This window comes from Tursiops truncatus, chromosome 10, assembly GCF_011762595.2.
Source record: "Tursiops truncatus isolate mTurTru1 chromosome 10, mTurTru1.mat.Y, whole genome shotgun sequence".
Lineage (NCBI taxonomy): Eukaryota > Metazoa > Chordata > Mammalia > Artiodactyla > Delphinidae > Tursiops > Tursiops truncatus.
The window spans coordinates 88,412,752-88,432,966 of NC_047043.1; the positions used below are offsets into that span (position 1 = coordinate 88,412,752).

General features: G+C 34.1%; 1 protein-coding gene across 4 annotated transcripts in view; it reads left to right on the forward strand.

Moving 5' to 3' along the window:
- Positions 1-20,215, forward strand: part of CNTN6 (contactin 6) — a 143,017-nt gene that overhangs the window by 51,569 nt on the left and 71,233 nt on the right. For 2 of the 4 annotated variants that reach the window (XM_033863719.2, XM_033863720.2), the window contains one exon: positions 18,487-18,666. The exons of 1 other annotated variant lie outside the window; for it this stretch is intronic. In XM_033863719.2, coding sequence (XP_033719610.1) covers positions 18,487-18,666 — 180 coding nt within the window. Of the gene's footprint in view, positions 1-458; positions 562-18,481; positions 18,667-20,215 lie in introns of all 4 variants that reach the window. One more of the 4 variants, XM_019947438.3, reaches the window with a different exon arrangement.

Genomic DNA, 20,215 nt, shown 5'->3' on the forward strand with positions numbered 1-20,215 from the left:
AGGTGCTGTATCAGATCTATAACACAGTGTTAGCTAAAAACTTCTTTATTCCTAAGCAGATCTGACCCATGAGTTCTGTGAATGGGTGAAAGATCCAAGAAATCTCTAGAGAAGAAACTTGCTCGATAACTCAGAAGCATTTTAAAGCTGGGTATATTCAGTTCTTAATTGGAAATACTAATTCTTTTTAAGATGCTGTTGTGGAATATAGGGAAATTTGGAATGCCTCTATTCTGATACTTTGATATACCTTAAATATTTATTTTTTAGGGGAGAGAGGAACAAACTAATTCCTTAAATAGCATCATGAGGTTTCCTTGCCCTCTGTCACTCATTATAGTATAGAAAAATATTGTTAATTGAACAACAGAATAATCAGATTTTGGTAAATAAAGCATTTGCTTCATAGGAAACTTCTATTCTCTAGAAATGCTGCTAGCTCTTTTGGTATTTAACAGGTGTGATGGGGGAATATGAACCAAAGATTGAAGTGCATTTTCCTGAAACTATTCAAGCTGCAAAGGATTCATCTATAAAACTGGAATGCTTTGCCCTTGGAAAGTAAGGTTTTGTTTTGTTTTGTTTTGTTTCCTGGTTGTTTTAATTAAAACAAATGAGTATTTTGGTATTCAAATGCTGCTCTAAGGTAAATTAGCAAATAGACTTTAAATGCTGGGCAAAAGTGGAACTTTCTGATTGGACTTTAAATAAGCATGCCTAATACTCTGAAAGTGATTGGGGCGGCAATTTCCCCAAATAAGCCGATATTTACTTGAGTTTGAGCACAATGAAACCCGTTTAGGCAGCACACTGCAAAGGAATAAGTGAGCTTGTATAAGACGGTGAGCAGGTCACTAAACTTTCGACGTATCCTTCACTCCATCTCATCCTACATCCAGAAATATATTGCCTGGAGTGTCTCCTTGCTTAATTAATCAGCGACTCTTGTAAATGAAAAACCTGCACTGCTAGTGTCCAAAATAAGACTAATTAAAAGCCATTGTTCATAGTGGATAATTAGAATTGAGCCAAACCTGTCCTGGCAGTGGAGGCATTTTATTTTACTCAGATAAGTGTTTATCAGCAGTAGGTTTGGAAAGCTTTGAAGCCAGCCAAATATCTGCTTTTGTGCATGGAATATTGAGAACATTTCTTTGCTTTTTGGCAATATTCAAATTTTATTTTTATGCCCATAAACACCAGAATGAAGTAACAAAGTGATAGATAGATCAGATTTGCCATTTTAAAACACTGATGTACATATGAATTATCTGGGGGCACAGTTAAGTTGAAATTCTGTAGATCTGGGGTGATGTCTGATTGCTCCATATCTAACAGGCTCCGAGGTAATAGTGATTCTTCTTGTCTACAGAACATACTTTGAAGAGTAAAGGACTTGACTCTCACTACCACATTTCAGGGCTTACTTATAAATCCAGAGTCTATTTGTAATGTGGGCCTCACATTCAGAAATAGTGACTTACATTCCAAACTATGGAAAACATCCTTAAAAGTCTTCATCTTGTTATTAAGTAAATATACTGAGTAATCCAAATAATGCTGGTTACTACATCTTTTAGGTTCCTTTCTATATATGAAATCTTGTAGCTCTTTAAATTTCTCAGGTTATCCATTTTTCATATATTTAAGAGACCATATTTAATTTTTATACAATACTGGTCCCACAGTATTGTCCAATAAATAATTGACTGATTAAATGATTCTTTAAAAAGTGACAAATTGAGGCTTTGTCCATTTTTGTTTGCCTGCCTTTTAAGACATGATGAACTTTCACCATTTTCAAGCTTTCTCAGAAAATAAAGTATACAAAAAACACAAAATGTCAGCAAAATACTTTGACAATTAGTTGATTAATTTAAAAAGAAAACCAATGAAAGACAGTATCTGAAAATAATATTAATAGTTTATTCTATCATGTTTGGCATCAGGAAATATGGATTCCTGTAACTTAAAAAATACTCATATAATAAATAACTGAAAAGGATTGAGGCTGGTTCTCAAGAATCTCATGTAAATAAATTTCATTTGTTAATCATTTATAACTAAGAATTTATGTGACATACATAATCCTCATAATTATGCAGGGTACATAATATTTTTATTATATATGAGTAAAATGAGGCTCAGATTGTACAAGTAACCTGTTCAATTTTATGCTTCTGATAAGAAAGAGAGGGCGATTCAGATTTAGTCCCACCTGATTTGAAGTTCTGAACTTAGAAACTTTGGAGTAAATGGTTAAGATAACTGCTCTCCAAGTCAGAGGAGGCAGATTGAATTCCCAATTTTCTCAAGAGTTGTCTGACCATCAGCAAACATGCTGCTTAAGCTTTATGAATTCCCAGATTTTCACCCAAAAAATGTTATAATGATACCTGTCTCCTGTGTTTGTTTTGAAGATGAGAGTGGATAATACATGTAAAAACATGGCAAGTCCGATGTGTATGTACAAAAAAAACCCCTGAATGGTAAAGTATACATTCATTGTTAAGTTTATACCTAAAGGAACTACTGCGCATGAAATAAAATTAAGGAAGAATGGGAAAATGATGAGAATTACTTAATTGCACCTCATAGAAAATTGTCAAGGAAATAATTGATTTAATGGAGTATGCTTAAAAACACTTTACCTGCCAAAATTAATGTTGAAATTATATTTATTAAATTATTAATATGGAATTGAAATGCCTAGGGGTTAAAATGGAAAGTCCAAAGCATCCACAGGGTCAAAGAGATAGTGTTAAAATGTCATGTATAAGAAACATATATTCTGTGTAACTGAAGTGCAGATCTAGTTCTCATTTCTTCAAATGAACAGAATGTGTATGAAAATGCTTTGTATACTATGGAAAATATTATACAAATTTTAGCTACTAACAAAAAGACTTTTTATATATGCTCGCCAATAGTTTTCAGAAAACAAGTTGCACTATAGTTGAAACATTGCAAACATACTGAAGAAGCTTGCTAGTCCATTAAAAAATTTGACATTTACCAAATACTTTACTGACTTTTTAAAATTTGCAACATTAACAAACATAAAAACAATGCACTCCCTAGACAATTAATTACATAACAATTAATTAATAACAATCTGAAAAGAACAAAATCAAACCACTTTTTAAATTACAAATCTCTATTTGCAGATTTATTGACAAGCATTTTACAAACTATTGAATGATAATTATAATCATGTTCTCTGACAGCTCTTTATAAAAATATTGCTGTTCAGCACTTGATTTTGTTTTTGTTTTTTTCCAAATGTTGGGACTGCTTTGTATAAATCCTTTTAAATCTACTTGTTCACTTTCTGAGGTACTGCACTTCTCTGTAATAAGTTCGATAAACCCCAAACTGAAACAAGCTAATTGGTTCAGTGAAGAACAGAATCAAAGTTCTTTTTCTTATTAACAATGTTTCTAAACACTTTTGCTAACTACTGACTACTATTTATGCTATAAACTACACATTCATGAAACTAAGGTTTAAATATTTTAGTTAATAAGAGAAAGGAGGGAAAGTAGGAAGGGAGGGAGTAAGGAAATCAGTAGGTGGATAGGTGAATAGGAAAGAGGAACAAAAAAAGAAAAAATAACACAGGTCAATGCCACATCTTATTTAGTTTTTTATTTTTAGGACCTACGACAGTTCCTGAAATACTGACTAGTTTTCATTAAATATTTGTGGAAATACATTCTAAGTAATTAGGAAATAATTCCCTTTATCCCTGGGAACATTCTTTCTCTTGAATGGGTAGATTATTTTGGAATTTATCTTGCTTGTTGTTCTCTGAGCTTCCTAGGTCTACCGTTTGGTGGCTGTCATTAATTTTGGAAGATTTCCAGTCATTGTTATTTCAAATATTTATTCTGTTCATTTCCCTCTTTGTTCTCCTTCTGGTATTCCCATTAGACATCTGTTGCACCGTTTGTAATTGCCCCCAGTTCTTGGATATTCCATTCTTTTGCTGCTGTTGTTTGTTTGTTTTTTTCTCTTCATATTTTAGTTTGGGAAGTTTCTATTGATATTTCTTCTAGTTTACTTACTCTTTCCTTCATCACATTCAGCCCACTGGTGAGCCTATCAAAGACATTCTCATTTGTATTAGTGTTTTTATGTCTATAATTATTTTTTTGAATTTTAGAATTTCATTTATTTTTTATACAGCAGGTTCTTATTAGTTATCCATTTTATACATATTAGTGTATATATGTCAATCCCAATCTCCCAATTAATCACACCACCATCCCCCAGACCCTTTCTTAGAATCTCCTTTTTTTCTGCTACATTAATCATCTGTTCTTGCATGTTGTCTGCTTTTTCCATTAGAGCCCTTAACATATTAATCTTAGAAATTTTAAATTCCCAGTTTGATACTTTAAAAATATTTGCCATATTTGAGTCTGGTTCCAATGCTTGCTTTGTCTCTGCATTTGTACTTGTCAATGGGCCTTTTATATATTTTTTGTTGTTGCTGAAACCTAGATATGATGTAACAGGTAAAAAGAAGTGATTTTACGCTAGATTTTGGTGTAAATTTTTATGTTTATTTGGCACAGAGTTAGGCTGTGTTTACTGTTTGCTGTAGTTGTGGTGTCAGAGGCTAAAATTTCCTCCATTGTTTTTGTTTTTCCTCTTCTCTTTGGGTTTCCCTAGAGACTCTTTCTTAATTAAAGATTGAGGTTTGCAGTTTCTTTACTTGTAACCCCCAGCTATCATTCAGGAGCCCTATTGATGGTATGAATGTCCTTGTTAGCTAATTCTATAATCTCTGTAATTTACGAATCTGTTTCTGTTGACTGTTTTTTCTTCTTATCATGATTCCTATTTTTTATGCTTTTTAGTTTATCTAGTAATTTAGATTGAATTAGAGACATGATAAATGTTGGGTTATTGAATGCTGCATTGTGGTATATTTATTTCAAGTATTGGATTTTACTGATAGAAGTTAAGTTATGATGAATCTCATCTTTCTATAGCTTATTATTAAGCTTCCTTGGATAGATATAGAGTAGATGTTAGTCTAAGGCCTGTTTACTTCTAAGATGCATCTCCCAATTGAATGCTCTAAATGTTTGCTAAGTCTCTCTTCTCAGGCTTGGTGGAACTCTAACATCTTCTAGCCCTGTTTGAGCTCTAAAATTTGTTCTTTGCCCAGCCTCATGTGACACTCTTACGTAGATTTTTGGAGCACTTTCTTTTTCTAGTCTCATCCTCTCTGATAGTTTGCTTTGCAATCCCAGCCACTTCAGTCACCTGTGTCTACTCAACTCGGGGATGCAGTCTTGTCCTATTTATTTTTGCTTTCTGATTCCGTGTTCTGGAAAGTGCCTACAGGTCGAAAATCAGGGATTCCAATGGTTTACTTCATACATTTCCCCTCCTTTAGGGATCACAGTTTTGTGCTACCCATTGTTACATCTCTGGAATGTTTGCTTCCCATTATATTTGTCCAGTTTTCTAATTGTTCCCAGCAGGGTAAATACAGTTCCAGTTAATCCCACATCTCTAAAACCCAGGTATTTTTTAAGGCTAATTGTGAAGGTAAATAAGGTGAAGTTTAGAGAAATGAAATGACTTGATAAACAGAAGTTGTAAATCTGAGATTCAAATCTAAATATCACTGATTCTGACTTCAAAACTCATGCTCATAGCCGTTTGATATTTACATCAAATTATCCTTTTAATATATGAATTAATTCCCCATGTGCAGATGTAGTTAGCTCTCAGTTCTGTAAGTGTTTTCCTTAAAAAAGGCTTGAAACATTTCAGCAAAATGGTAAAAAGATGTTATTTGGGGAATTAAATTATGGATGTATTTCCCATTTAGATTCTCTGTAATTACTAATAATTCAGCAAAAAAGTAAGTTCAATTTTATACATTAATTTTTTTTTAATGATTCAAAGATAACCTTTTCAAAATTCAAGTTGCTTTTGAATGAGAAGAAAAAAGTGTTTCTAAAAGTCAATCAGGGCCATTGTGGAGCATACAACCCACTGGTTTGTATGCGATGATGGTAATATCTACCATTTATAAAAATCTGGGGTAGATGATTAGGGAGAGCACAGAAAACATGCCAATCAACCTAGGAGTCTGCTGCAATCATGCAGGCAGGGAGTATAGAGAGTGAGGTCTATAGAAGGCTGGCTAGAGTGTTTACTCATAGACCTTAACCATCTCAAACCACCACAGGCTAATGTGAGTATAGAATAATTAAGACAAAACTTCAGATACCTGCTTGAACTTTAATTACTATGACTTTGGGGACATGCAACTCACTTTCTATGTTGGAGTTTCAGAGCTGACATGATCACAGCTTTCAACTCTCACTTTTGTCTCATTTGTTTAACATGGCAGACTCTTAATTATCTAAGCTGCAAATTAATTGTATCGTGAAACACTTGAGAAACTCCTTGGATAGGTGCTATGCAAATGTAATATGATTGACTTATAAATCTGTGTGTCTCCTCTCAAGAAAATATAGGCCTTTGCTCTTAGTAAAGAAGTTAAACTGATATCCCTCATAACTCTCCTACCACTCTGGTAAACAACCAAACATATTTACTTTTCTTTTCTTTTTTGTGTGTGAATCTTAATTTAGTGACTTTGCTGTCAATGCTCTGGAATGTAAATGAAATTAGTCGCTGCACTAAATGTTCCTATGTGTTCTGGAGCCTTCACACAGAGGACTATATTTATGTATACATGTATTTTTTTTTTTTTTTTTTTTTTTTTTGCGATACGCGGGCCTCTCACTGTTGTGGCCTCTCCCGTTGCGGAGCACAGGCTCCAGACGCGCAGGCTCCGGACGCGCAGGCTCAGCGACCACGGCTCAAGGGCCTAGCCGCTCCGCGGCATGTGGGATCTTCCCGGACCGGGGCACGAACCCGTGTCCCCTGCATCGGCAGGCGGACTCTCAACCACTGCACCACCAGGGAAGCCCTTTATACATATATATCTTATTTATTTTTTTCTAATTTGTGAAGAAAAAGATACTCAGCTTGACTATTAATGTCAAGCAATAAATTTGAAGTCTCACCAAGATGTTTTGATCTATTCCAGAACTTTCAGATGACAGAGCAGCTACTTGATTTTGCTTCTCTTTTTACGCATATGGACATCATTGCAGATCATACCACAGAAAGGTTGCTCAAGACACTCAAGATGACAGTAGTATTTTAAAATCAAACTAAGTACATTCAAATTTTTCAGACTTTTAACACTTGGTTTAAAAAAAAAGTCAGAGAGATATCTTAAAATTGTCCCATTTGAATGTCTAATAAGCAGTTTAGCTTTTTTATTTTCTTCATTGAGTTGAATGGATAGAGGGCAGACTATTTTCCTAACATAGCTTGTCCCGTTTGCCCCACAATGTATACTGAAGCCTACTCATTAGGTTCTCACTAACTGCTTTGCTTTTTTATCATGATTTTATATTGCTTGGTATAAAATAGTATGGTAAAGTCCATGCCAATCTGAGAACTGACAAATGTTCAAGCCAATCTTTGAAAAATTGAAAGATAGTAACCCCTCAACAAAAACACAGTCACACACACACTCACCCTGGGGCTGAAAGATTTATCAGCAGATTTACTAACATTTCAAGGCAACATTGTGTTCTGGAAAGAGTATAGACTTTGAATTCAAAGAGATCAGGGTTTAAATTCTCAGATTTCCTGTCAATAGCTGGGCCGCTATGATCAGTTTTCTTATCTGTAAAACAAAGGTAAAAACTAGATAGATAGATGGATAGATAGACGACAGAGAGAATAGGATTGATATAAGGACTGGAAATACTATTAAACTTTCCTACCAGAGTCCTGGCTTATGATAGGCAATCAATAAATTATAACAATTTTATTAATTGTGGTCATTGTCAGTGCTGCTTTGGCTGAGGAGGTAAAAAGGAATACACAGGAGGGACAGAAGGGGTTTCTGCATTCTATTTCTGTGCTAACACAATCCTCAAGGACTTGCTCAGAACAATGGATTTACCATTTCTAAATAATGTGTTTAATCTTTATAAGGATTATTGACATTCCCTCATTTATTCATTTGGCAAATTAAGCTCCAGTATCTATTAACTTAGCAAATATGCATTAAATACCTCATTCAATAATTAATTCCTTTATTCCTTCATTTAGTCAAAAGGAATTCTCCTGGCAGCAGATGCTAGGCTAGGCCCTGGGGAAATAAAGATGATATAAAGGCCCCAGGGAGTTTGCAGGCTACTGAAAATAGGATTGGTGTAACAATATGTGATCACACATTTTTCCTGGGATCTGCTCTTTCCTTACAAACTTTCAATGAAGGAAGATTCAAGGATAGCCACTCTGGGAGCTTTCCGGATTATCTTTTCCCCAGGTTACTCCTTGTTAAATTGAGACTGGAGACAGTCACTCTCAATTCACATGGTAGAACTAATGTTAGACTGTTATTGAAGGGGTCCTTCGTATCTCTTAGAAATAGAAAATTCTTGCTTCCTTTTCTCCCATCTCATCAATACTTCTTTTTTTTTCAAAATTAATACTTTTGAAATAACAGTTTTAGAACAGAAAAATTGAGCAGATGGTATAGTGAGATCCCATATAATGCCACACACAGTTTCCCCATTATTAACATCTTACACTAAGATGGTACCTTTGTTACAATTAATGAACCAACACGAATACGTTTTAATTAACTGAAGTCCATAATTTACTCAAATTTCCTTGTTGTTTTTTTTTTTACCTGATGTCCTTTTTTTATTCCAAGATTCCATCCAACATACCACATTGAGTTTTCTTGTCTCCCTAAGCTCTTCTTGGCTGTAACAGTGACTCAGACTTTTCTTGTTTTTGATGACCCTGACAGTTTTGAGGAGTGGTGGTCAGTTTTATTGTAGGATGACCCTCTATTAGAATTTGTCTACTATTTTTCTTATAATTAGTCTGAGATTATGGGTCTTGGGTAAGAAGACTACAAAGGTAAGGTGCCATTTTCGCACATCATATTAAGGTTACTCTCTATCACAATGATCTATGGCTACTGATGCTGCCCTTAATCACCTGGCGGAAGCAGTTTTGTCAGGATTCTCCACCATAAACGTACTCATTTTTCTCTCTTTACATTTGAGTCTTTGGAAGGAGGTTAATATGTGCTGTCCACACCTAATGAGTAGGGAGTCATGCTACACCTCCTCTAATCTATGTAATTTATTTGGAATTCTTCCTCATTGGAGATTTTTCACTTCTCCTTCATTTATTAATTTATCCAATCCTTTATTTATATCAGTACTGATTAGTAGATATTTATTTCATACTTTCAGTCATAATCCAATATTGTTTTATTTTGCTGCTCAAATTGTTTCAGCATATTCTTCTGTAAAATGCTTTAATTTTTTTATTAAATGTACATATGAATGCATCTCTGGGTCATTAAACAGTTTTCTGTACCCTCAATTGTAATGACAGTAGGGTATTCAGATGTATGTTTTCAACCAGTCTCCTACTGGTGGACATTTAGTTTCCTTTCGTTTTGTTTTCATTTTTTATTGTCATGAATAATGATGTAATGCATATTCTTATGGCTATATTTTGCCCATCTCCATGTGGACTTCCTCAGTATATGTTTTAAAAATTAGAATTTTTGGATAACAGGAATATAAAAGCTAAGGTTTCTGATACATGTTGCCAAATTCTCCTGAAGAACCACTGCAGAGGATCCACTTTCAAAGACCAGGACCCTAGGTTACAAGTTGGGCCTCTTTTGATCTTACACACATGCTGAATTCAATGGCAAACATTCCTTTCATTCTTTTTCTATTTCAAAAAACAAAATTGGATTTTTACACTGCTGTTTCCAAAACTAAATTAATTTAAAGGTTCTAAAAATCATCCAAGAAGAATATATATACTTCTGCAAGTGACTGTTCATCCTTTCCATTCCAGTCTATCACCACTTTTCTCAGGAGACCTACAGTTCTTACTTTTTAAGTAACTGGCAATTGCAGGAGAGAAAGATTTCAAATCCAAGTTGGAACTGAGATTAAGGAAAAGAAGTTACTTCCTTTTCTCCAGCTGACCTTGGAACCCATCTCTAGAACCTTTATTGGAATTTGGAGGCATCTCAATACGTTAAAAAAAAAAAAAAAACTCTATGATTTCATCTTCTGGCCCTTGGACAAAAGGAACTCTACCCACTGATTATAAAACATATTAACTCATTAGGTGAAGAATATATTTCTAAGCACACATTATACAGACTAAAAAGGTGATTCTCATGTTGTAGCTGGTTAGCTCATGCGGGAGCAGAAAAACATGGTGGTTTAGAGCTCATTATGGAAAGACAGACTTTAGCTCAAAACTTTTCTTTGAAAAGTTACTGTGTGATATTGGGCACATTACTCAACCTATTCTAGTCCCAGTCTCCTCATCTACAAAATGTTAATAGCAATAGTACTGTGTCTCATGGTAGTATTATATGGTTTCAATGAAGCACTTAGCACAGTGCCTGGCATATAATGTGTTCAATAAACGTTAGATCTATTAATAATAGAATGATTAAATATAATAAACCATATACAATGTCTCCTTTATACGAAAGTTTATGATTATGAGCAGAGCTAAGGTCAAGCCCTATAAATCTTAAGGAGTTATAATTCTGAACATAATTCTGAAGGAACATGTGCCTCGAGAACCTACCTCAACCAAATTATCATTTTCTCTGCTGTAGTGCCACATAGCACTCATATGATTGGTGAAGTATTTATTTAGGGTTAATATTATGTATTAATAAAACATTATGGAGAAGCTGTCAATTAACTGCTAAGTGCAGTATCATTTTCGGCTCTACCACACCTTGAATTATGGGCTCCAGTTTTATGTTTCATGTGCAAATTATTACTCACATTGTGGAGTAGAAAATAGCAATAAAGTCTTAGGGACTCTTTGGATGATAGAACCTTCCTGTCCCTATGTGATGATCATGGTAATAAGGCGACTTAGTAAGCTTTATTATTGGTTCAAACTTTATATTTCAGAATGTATTCTCATAGTCTATCCTCATTTTATCCTTTCAAGAAGACTTTTACGTACCCATTGTTACCTCTAGTTATAAAGAGAAAGCTGAGGCTCAGAGATGTTAGGTAATTCGCACTCATAGATGTTAGGTAATTTGCACTCATTTACACAAAACTCACCTGTGTCTTTTCACTCTACATGTAAGTACTATTCTGCTGCCACTGCTCTTACATCCAAACCGTCTGTGGCTTTTCAATTGGCTGCAACAACTGTAGTGTCAAGTGTCAAATACCAGATAAATACATGCACATGATAACATTTTTCCCCCAAGGGAAACCTGGTATACACACTGACCAGTAGAACAGGATCATGACTATGTTTAGATCACTCAGAAAAAAAAAAGAAAAAAAAAAAAAAGATTGTCCTTTTTCCATAACAGTAAGATTTCTTTTCTACAGAACTCATGAATTTATCCATATTGTATCCCCATAGGACAATCTTATATTCCAAGCTCTTTGTATGAATATTTCAAGTTGAGGAAATGAAAGCAGCTAGCTGAAGTCTGAAAATTTAACAAAGGCACTCCTTGCTGGTTTTGTTATTCTGCTTCCCTCTCTTCGATTAAAAATGGCCACTGACGTGATTTTCTGAAATGAGGTTCAAGTTAAGAATAATCCCAAATATAAGCATCTTAGGAAACAGGTTCTCTGTACCAGTTTCTAGTTAAAAACTTGGTATGGCCTGGATTTAAGCTGTGGATAATGAGATTTAAGAAATCCAGGGAAGAAATATAAGCTTTCTCAAATAGCACTAGTAATGAAAATTCTATTTATGGCTAAAAGTATAGAACTGAAGCAGAGTTCGTACAAGAGTGTGAATAGCTTTAATTTAACTTCCAGTTCAGGCTGAACTAGGCCAGAGGGTTAACAAATGTATTCTCGTCTCCAGATAAAATTAATGGGATGCTCACTCTGTAAAAGCATAATGACAAGAGAGTAAGGAATGAAAGTCCTTATTTATGGCAATGCTTATTTAAGAAGCACAATACCAGAGGGAGGGGCAAGAAAGAAAGAAAGAGAGAGAGAGAGAAAAAGGAAGGAAGGAAGGAAGGAGGAGGGAGGGAGGGAGGGAGGGAGGGAAGGAGGAAAGAAGGAAGGAAGGAAGGGAGGAAGGAAGGGAGGGAGGAAGGAAGGAAGGGAGAAAGGATGGAGAGAAAGAAAGAGACAAAAAGAGGGAAAGAGAAAGCAGGAGGGAGGGAAGGAGGAAGAAAGAAACTTTGCTTTTATGATCTAGTAGTATTTTAGAACTGTGAGGACTCACATTTCAGGAAAATACAGAAACAAAATAAGAAAAGGCTTTTGCAAAGTTTTTTGAAATACACGGTTCATGAATGCCTCATCTATGGTCTGAGGAAACTCTGGATGAGAGAGTTGCTTCAAATTGATTTTCTTTATTGAGATTTGTATCCAAGCTGGATTTTGACACCATATTTGTGAAGATTAAAAAAAAAAGAAGTGGGGAGGAACTGGGACTGAAAGGGAAATGTTGCCAGAAATGGCTGATACCTGTAGTTAGGATGATGATGGCACCATGTATTTTAACTTAACCTTTAAATGACAGAGTTTCAAGGGATTTAATAATAATCTCCATTCTGAAGACCCTTCAAAGATCTCCCTTGCTGCATGGCATTCTTCATATATTAATATATTAACTTTGCACTTTAAATAGATCACTTATTTTAAATTAAAATGAACTGCCAGAGAATATTACATCACTAATATCATCATCGTGGACAAACTAGGTAGATCCTAAATAGAATGCTAAAGCCACAGAAGGAGAAGGAGTCTACTAGTGCTAATAACTGAATGGGTGGCAACTCAGAGAACTGGAAGGTGGATCACAGTAAATTAGCCTGTACTGGAACTCTAAGTGGTAGAGAATTGGCAGGTCATAATTTAGCAGAAATTACCTGTCTAAACATGAGTACCATTCCAAAAAGGTAATTAGGATTGTTAACAACTTCCAGCTGAGTATTTAACTCGACATATGGACACCATCTGTCACAATCCTGGTATACAGTAAGCACTCAATTAATGGTTATTAATATTCATAAATAAACGTTCAGCTTTCTTACAACGCATTTCTTTTCTCTTTGGAGAATGTTGTCTAATTCCTTTCCTCTCTACCGTAATGGCCCTAGATGATAAGCCAGGCTGAAAAAAAAAAAAAGTATTTTACAGCAAAGCATGTTATATCTCACCTGAGAGATCCCTGCTCTCATGAGGAGGAAATGAACATTACCGCTATGATCAGAGGCATTATCTCCTTACCAGCCAGTGTATTAAACAGGAAGAAGCAGGAAATTTACTTCTAGAGACATATGTGCATGCTTGTGTACCCATTTCGTTCACAGTATGGAGATTTGATTTTAGTTTATGTATGATTCATAAATCAATTTATGTCAAATGCCTAGTCATATGGAGTTCTTAAAGGAGAATAGAAAACAGGTAAATATAAGCTAGGAATCTGGCTTTTGAAATGATAACAGTAACATAATCTTAAATTATTTTTAACTTGTCATTAACACAAAAAATATAGTTTAAAGTGTTCTAGACCGTGTGTTAAACACATGAAATGTATTATATCATTTAATATTCACTCTAATCCTGTGACTTACATACTAGTGTTAAGCCCTATCCTATAAATGAGAATATTTATGTTATAAATGTGCAATAACATATAGCTGGTAAGTGTAAAAACTGCACTCTGCTCTGTACTGTATAAATAGTATTCTATTATAATAGCTTTGTTATTAATATTAGCACTAGTATTAGTATTATCATTTATACAGAATGTTATCTCTTGGAAAAATTAACTTGCATTTAAAACTAAAGCTCATTACTAAAATAATTTCATCTTTTGTTGATTTTAGTTCTTTCTACCCACTGTCCATTTGGCATGTCTTCAGAAAAGAGAGACGGTGTGAAATCTAAAGCAATTCATTTAGTGTCTTCATAAAAAGTGCCCAGACTAAATGGGAACTTTTCATTAAAATGCACATGTTTTACATGTATTCTCCATGATCCTATATCTCACATTACCAGTGGTAATCAAGAGGCTCATGACATTCATATTTTGTACTGACATAATAAATCTGAAAACAAAATCTCAACGTTTAATTAGTAACTGTGAAATCACATAAAACTGCTTGATTTTTCTCCCATTAGAAATTTTGTTAACATGAAATATAGCCATGAAATGCACTTGATAAGACTTTTGATTAAAAAGTTTAAATGTCTGAGTGACTATTTTTTGATAGTTTAGTTGCTCTGAGAATTCTAAAATATCTAGAGTATAAAATATGATATCCTGAAGGAATCTACCATATCATACAATTTGATCACACAGATAGAAAATAACATAGCTAGGATTTGAACCCAGGCATTCAGACACTATTTGTAAAGTCTTTTTTTGGACGAAAGCAGCAGGAAAATTACTCAAAAAGGCATTACAAAAAGAGACTGTATTGACTAATGGAAATGTTCAAGGAGATTTTTTTTTAAATTTGTGCATCAAGCATGACTTAATCTAGACATGTAAAGAATTCCAAGTTTCCTTCTTTTGTGTCAACTTTGACTTTCAAAGACACTTTCTCCATGTGGTGGAAAAGTGCTGATATATCCCACTATCTGAGGAAACCCTAGGAACAAAAGATCCTCTCTTTAATAACTCCTCCAAAAGCAGTCCCAGAACTGAGTCTAGTTGTCTCTGATTGGGTTGTCTTAGTTTCCAGAGTTGACCAACTATGGTGGCCACGGTACACTAGCTTCTAATGGCAAGACCTGAATCTTGTGCTCAGTCCTGCAGCCAGAGGTATAGTCCTCCCAATTCAAATCAGATGGACTAAAGACAGTAAGCACTGGGTTTTCTAAGGAAAATCAAAATGCACACACAAAAACCAATACATGTCCACTGCAGACTGAGAATACAGAGATCTAATTCTTATACCTTTCTTCAAAATTGAAAGTTACGTTAGAAGCCAGTTCACTGAATTTTATAAGCTTCTCAATAGTTGAGTGGTTTATGAGAGAAGATATATCACTCCAAACATAATTGAGGTAAGAAAAACAAGATCTAGAGGATGTTCTTTAAGTGAGAAACTTATGTCTCTCTTCAGCCTCATGTCTCTTTCACATTTCTTGCCTTCTAGTGTAATTTTGACCCTATAGAGCATTGTTCTGAAAATATAAACCACACTCATGGTTTTTCACAAGGATTCTACTGCTCAGTTTTTGGTCTTATAGGCCATTAATGTTCACTTCCACAGAATATCATTTTTATGTGTCTAGTGGCTATATAGAAGTACCATATTGAGAAGTACTTACAGTTGGTATTATAATCAAAGTGGAACATGATTAGAGCATATTGGGGGTTCTAATAAACCGGTTTTCCAAGAAGTAGATCTTGAAAGGATATTTTTTTTAAAGTGACTTTTTAGAAGAGTTTTTATGAAGAACGCATCAGGGAATGGACAAGCCCACTTGGGAAAAAAGAGTAGCCAGGCAGAGTATAATATCATGCAAAGTTCCACAGAAGATATAGTTGCCTCAGTCTTGTACAGGGGTTCTAGAAAGAGTGCAGGTCACACCTAGAGGTATTCCACCATCAGGGGCAGGGGAGCTGGAGTATTTACGCCTCATTTAGTCAGTTATTGGTTGAGAGTTGCCCCAGGGAGTATGCAAATTCCTAACTGTTTTCAGCTCTTTTTTTGTGAAGGAAAAGTTAGCTACAGCAGCTTAAGGGTAGTTGACAGCAAAATGATGCATGTACTAACTGTTGAGGGTGAAAGCACATCAGGATTTGGGGTGCTAAGGGATAAGAAAGAAAACGGGTGAAGCACTGACATTATCTGCTGCACTACTTCTGTTGGAAAGGTATGTCTATATAGGATACATCATTTTATCCTTCAAGGGAAAAATGCTTGTCCAGAGACTCCAGTGTCCTCACTGAGTTCTTTTGCAGGGAAAGGTCAGAATAATTGGGATTGGTGGGACTTGTTCTTTTTACCCCCACTTAATTGGGCCACTTAAGATGGTGATTCACTTTTACAAAACCACAAAAATTGAAAGCTATCAGAGGATGATTTTACAGTAGCTGTGATGTCTGTTTTGTCTTGTAAGCACATAGATTCTGAGACAAAGAAATCTGGAAATAAATCTCAGCTGTGCCACTTTCACTTATAGAAAGAGAAAATGAAATTATATTTACACATTATACACACAGTGCTTGGCACACAGTCTGTGGTTAATAAACCGTAGCTCTTCATTGTGATATTATTATAGTTATTATTATTAAATGTCAAATCATTAAATTTCTGGTTCAGAGATTTAGATATTTAGTTAGGTTAAAAATGGACTTCTGTCTTCATAGTTAAAATAAAGAACAATGATATAACAATGGGAAAATAGTCTTTACTGAATTTTTTTTTTGTCTGAATGTTTTAGGTTAAAATGTTTTTTAGTTGAATATTTTGCATGTATTTGTCATAAACCTCAGAGATACACTATCATAAAAAGACAACAAAGGATCATGAATTCAGATAAATATCAGAGCCTCCAATTATAATATTTTTCTCTTTGTAAATTAATTTTCTTAGAATTTTTCTGTTACATGGGTAATGCATGCTCATTGTAGGAAAATAATGGAAAAATTGAGATAAGCAGAAAAAAGGAGAATAAAAGGCATTCATATTCTCACCACCTATAGCTACAACTTTTCATGTTCACGTACACGTTACATGTATTTTTAAAAATTGGATAATACTGCCCCAGACTTGGTGAAGCTCTTTCTCTGTGAGTAAACTTTCTTCTAGAACTTTATTTTTATTCTTAGTTTGGTATTTCATAAAATGAATGAATAAGAAAACCAGTTATCTGGGTTAATTGTTGGCAAGAATATGCCATTTTACTAAAATATCAACCTAAAGTTGTGGCAAGCGGCAAAGCTTTTTAAAAGGACAAAAACAAAACTTATCATAATACATAATGATGTTGTGTTTAACAAAATTCAAGTTGTATCTGTCACTATATGCTAATTCTGAGAAAAACAGATGAATCAAACATTGATTGGGGACTATGTTTCCTGTGAAATATGTGTGAGCACATGTATGACTTTCTGCATGATGTATATCTTTGGTTTGCACAGCAGGATAATCATTGTTTGCAATAAAAAATTCCTGAGGCTTCATCAGTTTCCCTGCTTTAATTGAAGTCTCTACTCAGTCATCACCACCAATTTTCTGCAGTTGTTACTGCTCAGACTCAGTAGATCTTCATTTGTCAACCACTTTGTATGTGACTGAATAGTTCTCCTACACCAGTTTCATGGACTTGAAAAAAATTCTGCATCGTCTACAAAGTTTTCTAATTTGGCTTTGCAAAATGATTTACTATTATTATTTGAAATACGTTTAGAACAGAAATATTTAAAGCACCTGAAAATCCATAAGGGAATGAAGAATTACTTGAAAGTAAGAAAGGAAAGATGATAGTGTGAATAGATTGGGGATTGATTTTACAAATGATTGGTTTAGGGAAGATTTTCTGGTTATAACTTTATAAGCTACATTTCTTTATATTCTATCTGTACAAGTGAGGCCTTCCTCACCATGGTATTTTTGCTGTTTTAAAAGATAATCGTATTAGACTAAACGTATTAGATTTAAGACTTTAAGCTAAATTCCTATAAATACAGGAATTCTTTACAAATTCTTTCTGAAAAGAGACAGAGTACAATGTAAAGTTATCTTTTATGTCATTTTAAGTTTGAGTGTAAATAAGTACATTCTTTTGAGGATCATAGATTCTGTGCTCCCAATTCATCTGGGTCTGTTATATAATACTGATCCCCTTTGATAATTTAGCTCACCCATCACATATGTCTTCAGTTACATATTAGTACCAATTTAGCTATAGAGGAATCTGTATTTTTGTCTTAGAATCTGTAAATAGAGAGAGCTTGCCTCCTCTTAGAAGTCACATCCTCACAAAGAATTTCCTGACCACCGTATTTAAAGTGATATAATCTTGCTATTATCTCTGCACCTTATTTCCTTTGTTTCAGTTATTGCAATTTACAAATATATTTGTTTTTCATAATTTGTTTATTGCCTGTTTCCCCACTAGTCTGTGAGCAACATGAGGGCAGAAAACATGTTTAGTTCAGTCATCAGTTTATTCCCTGATCCTAATACTGTGACTTGCACATGACAGGCTCTTAATAAAGTGTTATAAATCGCTGGATGAGTGAATGGCAAATGACTGCATGATGTGAAAACTAGTCACAATATAATATATTGATTTATTTTTTTCCTTGAAAGTTATCCTTAAGGAATTCTTATTTTATCCTGCTGTCATAAAGACTGAACCATCTGCTATTCTAATGAGGTATAACTGTTTAGTCCAGTCCCTGATATTAGTTGGAGGAGGTTGGATGGAAACCCGTTGCCTGGGAAAGTCAAGTACAGCAAATCCCAAGCTATCCTTGAAATCCCAAACTTTCAACAGGAAGATGAAGGCGTCTATGAGTGCATTGCAAGTAACCTTCGAGGAAGAAATCTTGCAAAAGGTCAACTCATTTTCTATGGTGAGCTAATGAATTTCAAAAAGTATATGAAATAATTGGTCATATCCTTCATAGTAAATAGTGAAGGTCTTTAGCATGTTGTGGAAAAGTGTCATAGGAGAAATAGAGAAGACACATTTCCAGGAAAGGATGCTTATTAATACAATGATTAGCAGATGGGAATGACCATTTTTAAAATATGGCTTTAATTTCAGCATAGTATGCTAATAAATAATAGCATGCTATTGTTTATTATAATTGCCTTGGAAATATCAGCAATGTTATGTAAAAGCCATAGACGTTTATAACACAAAGTAGAATGGAATTCAATATATTTCCCTTAAAACATTCAGCAACAGCCTATGAAAATCTTAATTATAATCCCAAGTAGAACTTAACAAAAGAAGGAGAAAATGACAGGAGAAACATAATACTTAATGGTAGTTTTCAGTATTTGTTTATATTTCCAATAATTGTCTACTCATATGTAGGTAATAGAAAAAAAACTCATTACTTCATTTAAAAAATATATTTGCCTCAATTATCAGAATCTCTCATGGACTTAAGAGAGATGGTGAAAGCATATATTTTCTGAAAGTTGCCTTTAAGTCTTCTTTCATCCAGGCCAAAATACACACTTGCATGAAATTCACTTTTTCTTTTTTTTTGATGTGAAAAAAACATAAAATATACCTCATAATTATCAAAATGTTTGTTGCTTTTAAAATATTATTAACTTCTTCGCTAAATTTAATACATCTGTACTAGGGGACTTTTAAAAACTGTATTTATACATGGGCAAAAGTCATTTTCTATGTGACATGTTTCTATGTGACACATTTATAATCAATAATAAAGTAATCAGAGGAAAAATATCCATCTATATTGTGGCCTTATAACCTCCAAAATAAGTTTATAAAATATTTTCATTATAAAAAACGGAACACATTTAGAGGAGTTAAGTGAGTTACGTAACCATTGATGGCGGAAAAAATAAATCTAAAACCCAAGCCCATATGGTAGACTTGAAATCCTAAGCTTTTTTTTTTTTATGTAGTTCCTACTTAGTTGAAGATTTAAAACTTTGTTCTTCAGAATCCTAAGCAACCAAAGAATGTACACATTAAATAAATAAATATGGTTTAAAGTTACAGTTATTGCACTAAGCAACAAACCATATATATCTCAAACTCCTGTAAGCTATGTGGATTTTATATGACCATGCATTTCTTCTTCCAGGTCAAACATATGTTAGGGCAATTTCTGAACAATTACCTACAAATTATACATTTTAAAAATAATAAATAGAAACATGAATCAATTTCACCCATACACTCAGTTCTTCTAAGGGTTGCCTTCATTTATCCCTCAAGGTTGTGAAAAACATGTTCTGTAACTGGAAGTTGCCCTGATTTCCACAGGAGGTAATCTAGGCTTACTTTTCACCACAGTGGGACATCATGATATCTTCCTCTCCTCCCTGAAGGATGTTCTATCTTTGTGGAAGCGGAAGTTACACTGGAAACACCCTGAAAGTCAGATATACTTGTGCATCATTTCAAAGACTCTC